The following is a 15,338-nucleotide window of genomic DNA, read 5'->3' as shown; positions in this document are numbered from 1 at the left end:
ATCATTGAATATATATGTATATATTTAATATGTATATTTTTTTACTCCAAAACCTGTTATAAAATTTATAGTGTATCTTATAATGGACAACATCTTAGAATCAAGGAAATATGGTATTATCTTTTGTCTTGTTTTTGCTTCCACCTTTCTGTTGGCAACCACTTCCAGAGTTCCCGGAGAATTAACATTTCTGGAAAACTACTCTGATCTTGTCACTACGTTACCTAATAATTTTGAGTGATCTCAAAGTTCAGACTCCTTGGCATGGCATTCCAAGGGCCTTATTATCTAAAGCCTGTTATATTCTGGCTCACAGAATTGGATCTCCAGCCTCATTTCCTACCACCCCTCTCTCACTCATGTGAATTGCTTCATCCCTGACAATCAGACACATGATGCATTATTTTAATACAAGTGTTGTAAAAATCTCTGAGGAAAGTTTAATAAAATGGGATTGGTGTTGAGCTGAAAATAGCTAAAACAGGCTTTTTCTAAAGCTTAATACTTTAAGATGGAAAAGTATCATTATCATTTCAGGAAAGGCTTGACTTTTTCTATTAGAGTAAATTGTTGAAGAAGCTTACAGAATATCTTTATATGGAGCCTTTAAAACGTAGACTAGACACTCTTCTGTAAAGGATGATTTAGGTATACCCACGAGAGATAAACAAGATGAACTTTGAGGTTGTGGCCAACTCTAGGAGTTTTGGGGTGATTAATGACTCTATCTAAATGAGGCCAAAAGATCCAGATGGGAGTGAAGAGAAATTCAGTTAGTCATCTACTCGCTATTTCTCTATGATTCCAAAGAACTAGATATTTAACAGTTGGATGTGTGTACTTACTTAAATAAAACTATGTAGTTCACTGGTATTTTCCGCTTTGAATGTTCATATGCTGCTATAGCATAAATAATTCCACAAGATAAACACCTGTTACTCCATCTGCCATCAAATAACATTTATCAAATTGTCATTATTAGAAAAAAATTGAGTTAAGTTAAAAATGTTCCAAAATTGTTTTTCTTTGTTCTAAGAATAATAATGGACTGGGGTAAAAAATATTTTGATGATTTTTTAGCTATTCATTTTTATAAAAAGGAAATTAGGAAATGACTTAAATCATCTATATATTTATATGGCTCTATATTTTAAATTTAGGTATGTGTCTTGCACCCTGGGCTGTCCGTATGAAGGAAACATCACACCACAAAAAGTGACAGAAGTAAGATATACCTGTGGTTTTCTGGTTCTTGGTAAAATGATGTATAATATTTTTAAAAGCGGGCTGTTCTCCTTACTGTTGATTGCATCTGCACAACCAAGTTTCAGGAGAACCATGGAAGACAAAATTGATCACTTAACCAGTAGTTTCATTTTGACACTGAAGATGTATATATTGGCTACAACTATTCAAAGTTAAATAACATTTGAGTCTGCTCATGTTAGGGTTCATAGATGAAACATTTTTACATGGGTGGAACTTAGTGGGTGACCTTTCCACATTCCATCAGAATGTCAGGGAACTTTGTACATGCACACTTAAACTTTGCTTTGGTTGCTCAGGTATCATCCCTGTGTTCTTGTCCTGCATACTTGGGCACTTGTATCAGAGTGTATACACTGCTTTTTCTGTACACTGTTCATTCCTTTGAGATCCTATACTTCGTCCTGAGACTCCAGTTCCTTTCATTAGAGAGCAGTTTTGCAGGAATAGATAATAGTCCTTAAAGATGGCATTGTTAGAAATTCAGAACTTAGGATAAACCTTTGATTTGGCTAAAGCCATTCCTCTTTTGTGCCTTCATTTGAAATTTTGAAATTTGCTGCAGATTTTTCAAATGCATGCTATCCCAGTCTATTTAAGGAAGACCTTTGCACACAGAGGCAGATATACTGTAAAATAAAGAAGCTTAAATATTTTAGTCCTTCACCTATATGGTACCCTTCTAAGACTCCTTATAAATTTGCATTCACAATTATATATTATTTTCTTAAAAAACACTTCCAAAACAATAGAACTTTAGGCTCCACAAAAACTAGGCTCCAAATCTACCTGTCCACCAAGCCCCTTGTTTTGCTGCCTTTTGCCTCATGGATGAGGTCTATGGATGGACCACACATACCCTCAGGCTCTCCATTACTGCACCAGAATGTCTGAGGAGTTGCTGAAGAGAACTGCGTAACAGGCAGATTGGAAGCATTAAGAATGCATGACCAGCAACCTTAAGTGAGTCATCTAGACTTAACCTTAGTTATCCAACATAAAGGGAATTTGCAGGTTACTTGGCATAAGTGCATCCATTCATGAACCAGAAGTATTAAGTTAGAAATACTAAGTGACTCTACCAATCACACAACTATTTAGTGACAAAGCTGAAAGTATTTTTGATATCTCGTGACCTCAAATCTCATGCCTTGAGAAATACTACTTCCAAAGTAAATTTGTAATGCTTCTGTTTGTTTAAAGGGCTGAGAAAGTAAGCCTCCCATAATTGAAATTGTAGCTTATAATTGCATAACTGAACATGGAGATGGACAGTTATGATTCTAAGGCCGACTTGAATATTAGAAAAAGATAATTATAGTAATGTCTTTAAAACTTTTGTATAATAGTTGGGATTTAATAACCAAGGAAAAGGACCAGAAAATTAAAATATGTGTTTCCCATGAATACATAACTGATCTTAGGTATGACTTTTCCTTGTAGATGATGTCTGCTAAGGAGTAACAGGGTTTGAATTTGTTCATTTCCATTATTATTATTATTTATTTATTTTTTTACTAGCTTCTCACCTTTCCCAACAGGTATCTAAAAGATTGTATGGCATGGGCTGTTATGAGATCTCTCTAGGAGACACTATTGGAGTGGGAACTCCAGGAAGCATGAAAAGAATGTTGGAGAGTGTCATGAAAGAAGTCCCACCCAGTGCGCTTGCTGTTCACTGCCATGACACGTATGGACAAGCCTTAGCAAATATCCTTACGGCCCTTCAGGTATTTTGCATTCTTTGTGTGTAAGTGTAAAATGGGTATCCTTAATGATAATATAAACATGTTAAAGGGTTTAGTGAGGTAATATTTATAAATTGCTACGAATATAATATTTAAACTACCCACCCCATGACAAGTACTCAGGAAACATCTGCAAATTGCGCATTTATTTTTAGGGCAATGATGTCTCCTATTCCTGTTAATTTTATTTGATAAAATTTCTCTTTTTTTTTTTTTTTTTTACTAAAGGGTAGTTCAATATTAGTTTTAGATGCAACATAGTAATTCAGTAATTATATGCATGATTGCCACAGTCAGTGTAGTCACCCTCTGCACCATACAAACTTACTACAATATTGACTATATTCCATGAGCATTTCATGCTTATGACTTTGTTTTATAACTGTAAGTTTGTACCTCTTAATACTCTTCATCTATTTCACTCATTCTCCATACCCTACTCCCTTCTGACAATCCAGAGTTTGTTCTCTGTATTTATGAATCTATTTCTGCTTTTTTCTTTGCTTGTTTTGGTTTTTAGATTCCACATATGAGAGAAATCATGTAGTATTTATTTTTTCCTCTCTGACTTATTTCACTTAGTGGAATACCCTTTAGGTCCATCCATGTTGTTGCAAATGGCAAGATTTCATTCTTTCTTAGGGCTGAGTAATACTGCATTGTGTATATATGTACCACATCTTCTTCATCCTTTCATCTATTGATGGACACATTGATTGCTTCACTATCTTGGTTTTTGTAAATAATGCTGCCACAGAATGGATAGACACATATATCTTTTTGAATTAGTGTTTTTGTTGTCTTCAGGTAAATGCCCAAAAGTTGAAATATGGGTTGTATGGTCTTTGTATATTTAATTCTTTGAGGAAATTCTGTAACATTGAGCACAGTGGCTGCACCAGTTTGAATTTCTGCCTGCAGTGCATGAGGGCTACTTTTTCTCCACATCCTCACTAGCACTTGTTATTTCTTGTCTGAGGCCAGCTATTCTGACAGGTGTGAGCCAATATCTCATTATGGCTTTGATTTGCGTTTCCCTGATGATTAGTCATATTGAGGATCTTTTAATGTGTCTGTTGGCCATCTGGAGTCTCCTTTAAAAAATATTCAGGTCCTCTTCCTATTTTTATTGGATTTTTTTGGTGTTAAATTGTATGAATTCTTAGTATATTTTGGATATTATCCCCTTATCAGATACATCATTTGCAAATATCTTCTCCCACTTAGTAGGATGCCTTTTTGTTTTGTTAATGATTTTCTTCACTGTGCAAAAGCCTTTCATGTTGGAATAGTTCCAATACTTTAATTTTGTTTTTGTTCCCTTTGCCTGAGGAGACATGTATAGAAAAATGTTTCTGAGGCCAGTGTCTAAGAGATTACTGCCTATGTTTTGTTTTAAGAGTTTCATGGTTTCAGGTCTCATATTTATTTTTTTGAATCTATTTTGAGTTTATTTTTGTGTATAGCATAACAGAGTGATCCAGTTTCATTCTTCTGCATGTAGATGTCCATTTTTCCCAACATCATTATTTTTTTTTTAATTTTTTTTCAACGTTTATTTATTTTTGGGACAGAGAGAGACAGAGCATGAACGGGGGAGGGGCAGAGAGAGAGAGGGAGACACAGAATCGGAAACAGGCTCCAGGCTCTGAGCCATCAGCCCAGAGCCTGACGCGGGGCTCGAACTCACGGACCGCGAGATCGTGACCTGGCTGAAGTGGGACGCTTAACCGACTGCGCCACCCAGGCGCCCCATCCCAACATCATTATTAAATGGACTAATGTATATTCTTCACTTCTTTTGTATTTTCCAAAGTCCTTTGTCACAGATGAATTAACCATAAAACTATGGCTCTGTATCCTGTTCTCTTGATCTTTGTGTCTTTTTTTTTTTTTTTTCTCTTTTAACTACTTTAGCTTTGCAGTATATTTTGAAATCTGGAATTGTGAGACCTCTGGTTTTATTCTTCCTTCTCAAAATTGCTTTGGCTATTCAGGGTGTTTTTTGCTTCCCTACAAATACTAGGATTATTGTTCTAGTTATGTGAAAAATGCCGTTGGTATTTTGATAAGGATTGGATTGAATCTTTAGATTACTATGGGGTTGTATGGACATTTTAATGATATTCTTTCAATCGATGAGCATGATATAGCTTTCCATTTCTTTCTGTCATTTTCAGTTTCCTTCATTAATTACTTACAGATTTCAAATGGCAGGTCTTTCACCTGCTTGGTTAAATTTGCTAGGTATTTTATTATTGATGCAATTGTAAATAGAATTGTTTTCTTAGTTTTTCTTTCTTCCACTTTGTTATTACTGTATATAAATGCAACAGATTTCTCTGTAATGTTCTATCCTGCAACATTACTTAATTCATTTTGTAGTTCTAACAGTGCTTTTGGTGTGGACTTCAGGGACTTCTATATAGATCATGTCATTTGCAAAGAGTGACAGTTTTACTTCCTCCATAATAATTTTTTTTTGTCTGATTGCTGAAGCTGAGATTTGTAGAACTATGCTGGATAAAACTGGTGAAATTGGATACACTTGTCTCATTCCTGATGTTGGTGGAGAAGCTTTCTTCTTTTCACCATAGAGTATGATGTTAGCTGTGGGTTTTTCGTATGTGGCCTTTAATATGTATAGGAATATTCCCTTTAAACTCACTTTTTTGAGAGTTATTATTAAGTGCTGTTGAATTTTGTCACAAGCTTTATCTACATCTGTTGAGAGGATCATAAGATTTTTGTTCTTCATGGTATTAAGTGGTGTATCATGTATGTTGATTGGTGGATATGGAACCATCCTTGCATCCCTGTAATAATTGATTATGGCGACTGATCCTTAATGTATTATTTATTTGGTTTGATAATGTTGAGGATTTTTGTGTCTATGTTCATCAGAGACATTGGCCTGTAATTTTATTTTCTAATAGTGCCTTTATCTGATTTTTGTACCTATATTTTGTTTAACAAGTTTTTGTGATGTTGCAGGCATCCTCTTCAGAGACTCTTGGCTTTTTTTATCAAGTGCATTATTTTAGGTCATCAAAATGAAGATATTTGGAAAGCTGGGTGATGAAAAATTACTTACTAAATTCTAATAACTTATTTTTAATGCACTTATTTAAAACACTACATATAAATAGTGTTTATGGATATATCTTACAATTAGTGTTAGCTTGATAACCTTAGTTAAAAATAGGTTTGTGTGATGTTTATAGAACCCATGATTTTGACAAAACAAGACTGTATCAAAACTTTCTACTGTGGCTGAAAATCCGTATTGTAGAACTGTATGTCATAGTCCTAAAGTGTACAGTTGTTTGGCAGAAGTTAAAAAACAATGTGAAGATCAAGCCCGACAAAGGGCTTATTTTGACTTTGTAGCATATGTGCACAAATCCATGTTTATCCTCTGGAAGCAGGCAAGGAACACTGTATTGAATTACAACAGAAAATGATATCCCATGGACTTTTGGGCGTGGGAATTTTTACAATTTTCCCTTCCTAGGTATTCTAGCTTCTAAAACAATAGACAAGTAGGGATCACTTCAGGATTCTGTGTTCAGCTACAACTGTAACTTATTAAGTGTTCCTGACCAGCCAGCTCCTGAAGACATCTGCCTCCCCCGCCCCTCTCTGACTTCTCTGTGTGGATATTCCCTTTCTCTCTCCCTCTCCCCCTCTTTCCCCTCACTTCTCTCCTTCCCTTCCCCTTCCTTTTCTCATCCCACTATATGGGTGTATCTTCTATGCATGGTGACACTTTGGGTGGTGGTTTATTTGTGTAGCACAGTTACTATATAATGAATGATAATTCTTCGGGATTTAGGGGTATGGTGCAAAATCTGAGAATCCAAACTTCTTCTGGAAACTACCTCTTGAAAATGCCCAGATGCAAAATATTGCTGATACCCTAATGTGATTTTCATGGTTAACAAGGCCTATTTGAGAAAGTAATGTTTAAAATCAGATATAAAACATGAGAACGAGCCCCTATAAGGGGTGTAAGTATCTGTGTGTGCATGCATGTGCACATGCCAGTGTGTGAAAAGAATAGTTCAAGCAGATGAAACACCACTTGGGCAAAAGGCCTTGGGAGAGGGGAAGATTTTGTCCTAGGAACTGAGAGAAGACAAATAATTTATAAAAGAAGCTAAGCTTTATGACATAGGCTGAATTAATTGAAGAGCATCTCCTTGCAAAGAGGTGAGGACTGAAATCTTGGGGCATTTTCCCGTCCTGAAACAGCCATACAAAGGGTTGGGAAATAACCCTGGTCCCAAGCAAGATGGTAACATGAATGAGAACGTGTATAAGGTGGAGACCCCTCCCAAATGCCACGCTCTCAAAAGGTGAACCAGCAAAAATTCCTCCTCACGAGAGGAAAAGGCAAGGGTATTCATTCTCATGGCTTTGGCTACGTATACAGGAGAAATACTAAGTCCATCTTTATACGTCATAACTTTTTGCCAATCCCTGTGTGGACTCAGGGTTCAAATTCACATCACCTGTGCAGTGAAAGACCCAGGCCGACAAATTGTTTTTAACTGGTTGTGGGTTAGTGGCACCTTGAGGTGCCAGGAATGATTTAAATTTTTTCTGAAAGAACACGTCTTCAACTTAAGCTGAACTATTTTTGGTGTGTGTGTGTGTGTGTGTGTGTGTGTGTGTGTGTGTTGTGTTGTGTGTGTCAGGGGAGGAAAAGGGCAAAGGTGGTGGATGTTGTCTTTAGCAGCCCCTGTGGCACTTAGTAGGAAATATATCTACCACTTTCTATAACTATGTGTTCTATTCTTGTACTATGTGCATAAGCACCAGGTAAGTATGGGAGGTAGGAGGGTAGAATGGAGGCAGGGCCCTGGGAAAGCAATAGTGTATTTCCAGCCTGGTCTTCCATTGCCCCAGATCATAAGTTGTTGTCACCGTGTAAATTGGTAGAGAAGAGGGTAACAGTGGCTTGTCTAGGAAACAACATGATGTAAAGCTGGAGAGGCTAGTTGAAATGAACAAGTGAGTACATGGCCAAAAAGCAGAAACCTGCTGGGGACTCTAACATTTGAAGTTGTAAAGTTTTGTGTTTTTGGCCATCTGCTTTTATCCAGTTTGATGTCCCTGACAATCTACACTATTTCTCTCTTTGAAACTGAGTGTAGCTGAGACAATGTTTCAATGTTTTGGAACTTGTATGCTCATAAATCGACCTGAATGTGGTTCTGGACTGTCCTTGCAAACACACATATACTGGGCTCCAGCAACACTGAGTGAGGCTGAGTTCTCCAGGGATGTTTTCCTTTTCTCATCTCACATCCCCTCCCCAATAGCAGGAGCCACAACAACAAAATGACCACTTTTACCTTTAGTGGAGCAGAAAAAATGTCTTGGAAAAAAACTGCCCGTGTTTAAATAGAAAGGAAATCAGAGAAAGTTCCACTTCATTATTAACAGGACTAACCTTGGCTTCGGGAAGCAGTGGCCCTACTTCATTTTTAAAAATGGAATCTTTGAAGTGGCTTCTAGTAAAATTGGTGGTGGATGTGGAGTGGATATCATTTGCTTTAATTTGGGGCTTGAGAAACAGTTTACAGTGTTCTAAACTGGAAGTTAATATTAAGGCAAGGAGACATATAATAAGTGGAAACTTGGCCACAATTGTAGGAAACAAATGAGTTATAAATGGAACATCCCCCCTCAGTCTGGAAAGCACATACTAATCATGTAGTAGAAAGATCTTTCTTGGGTTCCCAGGTTTTATTGTGTGCTTTTATTACTTGAACATATGACTTATTCAAGTGTACATAATTGTATGCAAGTCAAGAACTCATAATTATCAGATATTTAACATAGAGAAATAATTCTGAGACTGTAGCTTTAAGTGTGGCATATTTATAACCACTCAAAATTGAAAGAGCAAGAAAATGAGGTGAGAAAACATGCAACATTTTAGTAATGGAAGAAATGTACATGGACCAATATACTTGTCTTAATTTTTTCTATAAAAAATTTAGTTTCACCTTTCTCATGTTCCCAAGTACCCAAGGAAAATGCCAATGAACAAATTATTTAATCTACTTAATATCAGACAATTGGACAGCCTATTTTTTTCATTCAAATGATTTGTCTTCATAACTGGATAAAAACACAATAAAACAAATGAGATCCAGTACCACAAATAACAGTACATGTTAATTGGTAGCAAGGAGACAAAACAGAATAGGCAATATTTAGCTTTCTCCTAAAGAAATACTTTGTGTCTTTTTTCCTTAAAACTTAATAGACTTTTAGTTAATGTGCCTTTCTTCATAATGTTTTCCATATGTTTATTATTCTCTTTTAGAAAAACCAAATTGTTTTCCTAATGTTTATATCAAAGCATTTTTTATATTAACTTTTGCTAAACCATATTTCAATGCTACCAAACAGCAAATATTTCTTTATGCAGTTTGTATTGGAGGTTCTCAGGGAGAATTTCTGAAAATTCTAATCACTCGCCAGAGGAGTCTCTCTGTTGTCAGTTCTGTATCTATACAATGCATACAATGATGTCTGCCTCCTGAAATTATGCATACTTGATATGCGATGTAGAGTTTCTAGAACAATTGCCTTGGTAACACTGCATTTAATAGTTATTATAGTGATTGCAATTAAAACTAGTAACAGTAAAAATAACTTCTTACTCAGTTTATTTGTGAGCCAGGAGACAGAGTTGCATTACAAATGTGTAAATACACGCATTACAAGTACATGTAAATACATGTTACTCATTTTTTAACATCTATAAAGATCTAACTAGGGGCACCTGGATAGCTCAATCGGTGAAATGTCTGACTTTGGCTCAGGTCATGATCTCAAGGTTCGTGGTTTTGAGCCCCCACTGGGCTCTGTGCTGAAGTCTCAGTGCCTGAAGTCTGCTTCGGATTCTGTGTCTCCCTCTCTCTCTGCCCCTCCCCAACTTACCCTGTGTCTAAAAAACAAACAAACAAACAAAAAAAAACATTTACAAAATTAAAAAAAAAAGAACTAAATAGAATGAGCTAGAAAGAAAATTTTTAAAAGTGAAAATTTGATGCCCTTACAGAGGTGTTAAAAAAAAAAAAAAAGTATCATTAGGGGCGCTTGGGTGGCTCAGTCTGTTGGGCGACCGACTTCGGCTCAGGTCATGATCTCGCAGTCCGTGAGTTCGAGCCCCGCATTGGGCTCTGTGCTGACAGCTCAGAGCCTGGAGCCTGTTTCAGATTCTGTGTCTCCCTCTCTCTCTGACCCTCCCCCGTTCATGCTCTGTCTCTCTCTGTCTCAAAAATAAATAAACGTAAAAAAAAATTTAAAAATATCATTAATTTTTAATAGATACTCATTTTATCAGACACTCTTGTAGATGTTAGATTTAGTTGTTAAAGTCTGTGAACAGTACTGCTATAAAGAAAATAGTCTTAGTTTAAATTCGTATTTTCAAATTTTTTTTATGATAATCTTTTTTTCTACACAATAAACTTGTTCCATCACAGTATTCTGCTAGAAAATATTCTTATTGGAAGGTGAGATAATATATAAATTATCAAAAAATACAGAAATAAAAGAGGACAAGAATTCCAGCAAAAGTTTAATGTCCACATTTCCAACATGTAGAAGAAGGGCTCCTGGGCCATAAAAGTCAGTGTGCAAAAGATGAACAAAGTAGCTTCCTATATTTTTTTCAGCTGGTTGGATTGCTTTGATCAGTGATGAAAATGATTAAATATTTGAAAAAAATATAGCTTGCTTTTGTTTACCACCAACATCTTTTAAAAAAAATTCTTTTTTAATGTTCATTTATTTTTGAGACAGAGACGGAGCATGAACGGGGAGTGCCAGAGAGAGAGGGAGGCACAGAATCTGAAGCAGGCTCCAGGCTCTGAGCTCGAACTCATGGACCGTGATATCATGACCTGAGCCTAAGTCAAACGCTTAACCGACCCCGCCACCCAGGCGCCCCCCACCAACATTTTTTTTTATTAATATAAACTTGTCTGTGGTTTGAGCAATAGGTGATCAATTAGTTTTTATTTTCAGAGATAATATAATTTTTATCTATTTCTAGAGTTAGATGGCATTTTAAACTGGCATTCAATTAATACATAAAAATAACACATGAAATTCTGTAATATGCTAAAAACGCAAGTATTCAATCTTTATGCAATGGATTATGCTTAGATCATAAGCTTGAAGCTTACCAAGAAGGAAAATCTGTCCAAAAACAGTCTGCCTCTTCTACAGCAACACATCCATGCTGATTAAATTGTTATCAGTGCCTTTTTTTTTTTTTTTTTTTTTTTACTTAGAAAACGTTCTGTGAGACAATAAAAAGAACACTGAATTCATCAGCAGTATATTTTGTTTTTAATTATGGTTTAGCTTTGCCAAAGAAAAAATCAACATTTCCCCAACTATATCAGAACATTTAATTTACAGTTGATTGACTCTCTGGGATAAAGGGGTATTCATGGGGAGCCACATTTACCCTTGAGATCTCCATTCCCACAAGTCACAACTTTGAGGATCCAGGAAAATCCCTAATATCTATTAGTCAGTTAGACAATCTTTCTCGGGCCCCAGAGGCTGAGTAGGTTGGAGGTGCAGCCCTGGTGGAGAGCCGGTGTAAACAGAAAGGTAGACTCAAACACCATGCACCTTGGAGTAGAAAGTGGAGAGTGGATCTGCTTGATGTCTTTTCACTGCCCATGAGCCTGAATGTTGTGCTGTTTGCTTCATTTTCTTAAAATTACCTAGAGTTCTCCCAGTGGGTACTCCTTGTTTTCACTTAAGACTTTAAAACAACATGATGCTGAGACACACATTTTTCCCATAACGATAAAATATGATATTGAGAAAGACTCCTATTTTTCCAGATTCCCAATTCTTGATACATTAAAAAAAAAAAATCTGTCACCCTGGAAGCTATCTCTTTATATGAGGGTTTCTCTTTATGAAGGTATCTCATTCACAAAATTTTCATCAATTCGTAGCAGATATAGTTAATCAAAATATCTTGTTTGCTCTTCTTGGATATTTTGACTTTATTAGCATGATCATATTATTCCAAAAATGAGATTAACGGAAGTCTCTCTGTCTTCACGTCTGAGTGCACCGAGTAAGACAGAAATCCTGGGCCGTAGCTGTGATTTCATCTTCTTTGCACATAATCAAGTTCTGAATCAGGAGGACAGACTCACCCTGGTAAATTTTAGCGGCTTTTAAAAAATAACCATTTTTAGTTTAAAATGAATCCTTGTTGCTGTTATCACCTTCAGGGGAAAAAATAACATCATCTGTTCATAAAATTATCTTCTTCCCGGTCTAGTCTTTGTTCTCTTTAGTACTTAACTTTGGCTTTTATATTATTATGGTGGCTGTTTGGGCCAGGATATGATATGATATTCTTTTCTTGGCATAACAGATGGAAATTTCAAAACTCACTACCTTTTCAAGCACCTCTCTTATTCATTCTGTAAATGTCTCATCTTATTGTTTTAATTTTGTCTCAATATCTTGTTTTCAACCAAGTACTCATCACTTCTCTCTCAACACATATGGTTTTAATTTGGAAATCTTGCTGTTTTGCCCTGTTTGTATAAAAACACATTCAGATTTTCATTCTCTAATTCTTCCAAGTTTTTTTTTCTCAATTTTTGTTGTCTTATGGAAGTTCATGTTTACAAGGAAACTTTATGTACATATATATTCTTGCCACTGAATGTAATGTGAATACTTATTTTCCTTTAGAAATACTGGTTTGAAATTGATTAGTTTGGTATTAACATGAAGTATTACTTGCTTGACTGGTTTTTGGCCTATTGGAATGTAATCAGTTGATGGTTATATGCCCAGCACTAAAACCAAAACCAAGTACACACACAAGCATACACACACACACACACACACTCACACACACACACACACACACAGAAAATTGGAACCACTGATAACACCAATAGCCAAAGTCAAGAATCCTTCCACTTTGTTGTTCAATCAACTGTCTCATATGTTACAGAGATTTCTAGTTCTGGGTTTGAACATAATGGGAGTAATATATGTTCCTAATATAGTTGTTAGATCACATTGTCTCATTTTTATAAAACTACTCACTTTAGAATACCAAACTTTTTTATGGTACTCTCTGTAAAGGTTAGATTCAAGAATAGTCAGGGTAGGAAGAGAAACTTAATAAAGTGCATGTCAAACGTGGAATCCCAAACAAGAAGATAAAAGGTTTTTTTCCCCCATTATTTATCAATTTCTTTAATGTAGAGCAGAATATAAAATGGAAATTATGGGTACCACTGTGACCATTTAGAATTATTTTATAATTCATTTTAAAATGCTCATTTAGCAAAAAACTTATCTACCTTGTATGTGACAATCTATTAGGTACGATAGATAATAGGAAGGTATTTTATACTGCATCACCTTACTCAATGTTTTCATCTCTCAAAATATTGAAATCATGTCAAATTGCTTAGGTAATATTATTTTTACCTAAGTTACAAATTTAAGTTCTACAGACCTAATTTTTTAAAAATCTGTGTAAATTATAATAACTAAGAATCAGGTTATGGGTACACATTTCTACTAAAGACTTCTCAAGTTTAGTAAAAATATTCTATGATTATCTTTTTATGATTTTGTTGAGATATAATTGACATACATTACTGCAAAGCTTCAGATAATAGCATAATGATTATACTTAAATTTATTATGAAGTTATTACTATGACAGGCTTAGTTAACAACTATCTCATTCAGATATAATAAGAACAAGCTAAAAAGGAAAACAAAAATTTCCATTGTTATGAGATTTACTCTAAATTTTATGATTTATTACTATATTATCTTCCATGTATCATACAGAAGTGGTATATTGTATATTACATGTTGTAAATTACATTCCTTGGTGTTTGTTTATCTTACAGCTGGAAGTTGGTATCTTTTGACCACTTGGCATCCATTCCCCTTCCCTCTACACTGGCCTAATTAGGATCTTGTTTTTTCTTAGTTTGGTGGGGTGTTTTGTTTTTAGAGTCCACATATATGTGAGATCATACAGCATTTTGTCTTTCTCTGTCTGACTTATTTCTCTTAGCATAGCGCTCTCAAGATCCATCTATGTTGGCAGGGTTGTCAGGATTTCCTCATGTTTTATGGCTGAATATTACTCTATTACGTGTATGTATGCCACAACTTCTTTTTCCATTTATCTGTCCTTGAATATTTACATTATTTCCATGTCTTGGCTATTGTAAATAATGCTGCACTGAACACGGAATGCACATATCTGTTCAAGATAGTGTTTTAGGTTTCCTTTGGATATATTCCCAGAAGTGAAATTTTTGGGCCTTACAGTAGTTTCGTTTTTAATTTTTTTGAGGATTATCCATATTGTTTTCCATAGTGGCTATACCTGTTTACAATCCCACCAGCAGTACATAAGAGTTCCCTTTTCTCCAGTCTTGCTGGCATTTGTTATCTCTTGTCTTTTTTGACGATGGCCATTGTACAGGTGTGAGGTGATAACTCATTATGGGTTTGATTTGCAATTCCCTAATGACTAGTGGTGTTGAGCATCTTTTCTTGTACCTGTTGATTATTTGTATATTATCTTTGGAAAAATGTCTATTCAGGTCTTTAGTCCTTTTTTAATTAAATCATTTATTTTTAACTATTGAGTTATATGGGTTCTTTATATTTTTATTAGATAATGTTTTGCTATTTTTCCCTGTTCCATATGTCATCTTTTCACATTGTCAATTGTTTCTTTTGTGTGAAAAACCTTTTTAGTTTGATATAGTCCCACTTATTTATTTTTGGTTTTATTGTTTGTGTTGTAGGTGTCATTTCATCCTCCCCCCAAAAAACGTTTGCTTTTATACGAGCTTTTCCCTTATATTTTCTTCCAGGAGTTTCCTTGTCTCAGATCTTACATATCAAACTTTAATCTATTTTGAGTCAATTTTGTGAGAGAGTGAGGTAAGACAGAGATCTAGCTTTTAGTCTTTTTTTTTTTAAATTAAAGTTTATTTATTTTTGAGAGAAAGAGAGCATGAGTGGGAGGGGGGGCAGAGAGGGAGGGAGACACAGAATCTGAAGCAGGCTCCAGGCTCTGAGCTGTCAGCACAGAGCCTGACCTGGGGCTTGAACTCACAAGCTGTGAGATCATGACCTGAGCTGAAATCAGATGCTCAACTGACTGAGCCATCCAGGTGTCCCTAGTTTTTATTCTTTTACATGTAAATACTCAGTTTTTTCAGCATCATTTACAGAAAAGACTGTCATTTGTTCATTGAGTATT

General features: G+C 35.4%; 1 protein-coding gene across 5 annotated transcripts in view; it reads left to right on the top strand.

Annotated features, from left to right (window-relative positions):
* Nucleotides 1-15,338, top strand: part of HMGCLL1 (3-hydroxymethyl-3-methylglutaryl-CoA lyase like 1) — a 192,731-nt gene that overhangs the window by 89,269 nt on the left and 88,124 nt on the right. For all 5 annotated transcript variants that reach the window (XM_011282424.4, XM_003986251.5, XM_019830747.3 and 2 more), the window contains 2 exons: nucleotides 1,161-1,224; nucleotides 2,808-2,996. In XM_011282424.4, coding sequence (XP_011280726.2) covers nucleotides 1,161-1,224; nucleotides 2,808-2,996 — 253 coding nt within the window. The remainder of the gene's footprint in view (nucleotides 1-1,160; nucleotides 1,225-2,807; nucleotides 2,997-15,338) is intronic.

The sequence above is a fragment of the Felis catus genome, chromosome B2 (genome assembly GCF_018350175.1).
Source record: "Felis catus isolate Fca126 chromosome B2, F.catus_Fca126_mat1.0, whole genome shotgun sequence".
Lineage (NCBI taxonomy): Eukaryota > Metazoa > Chordata > Mammalia > Carnivora > Felidae > Felis > Felis catus.
The sequence above is the reverse complement of the archived record's forward strand: the minus strand, read 5'-3'. Positions and strand labels throughout refer to the sequence as shown.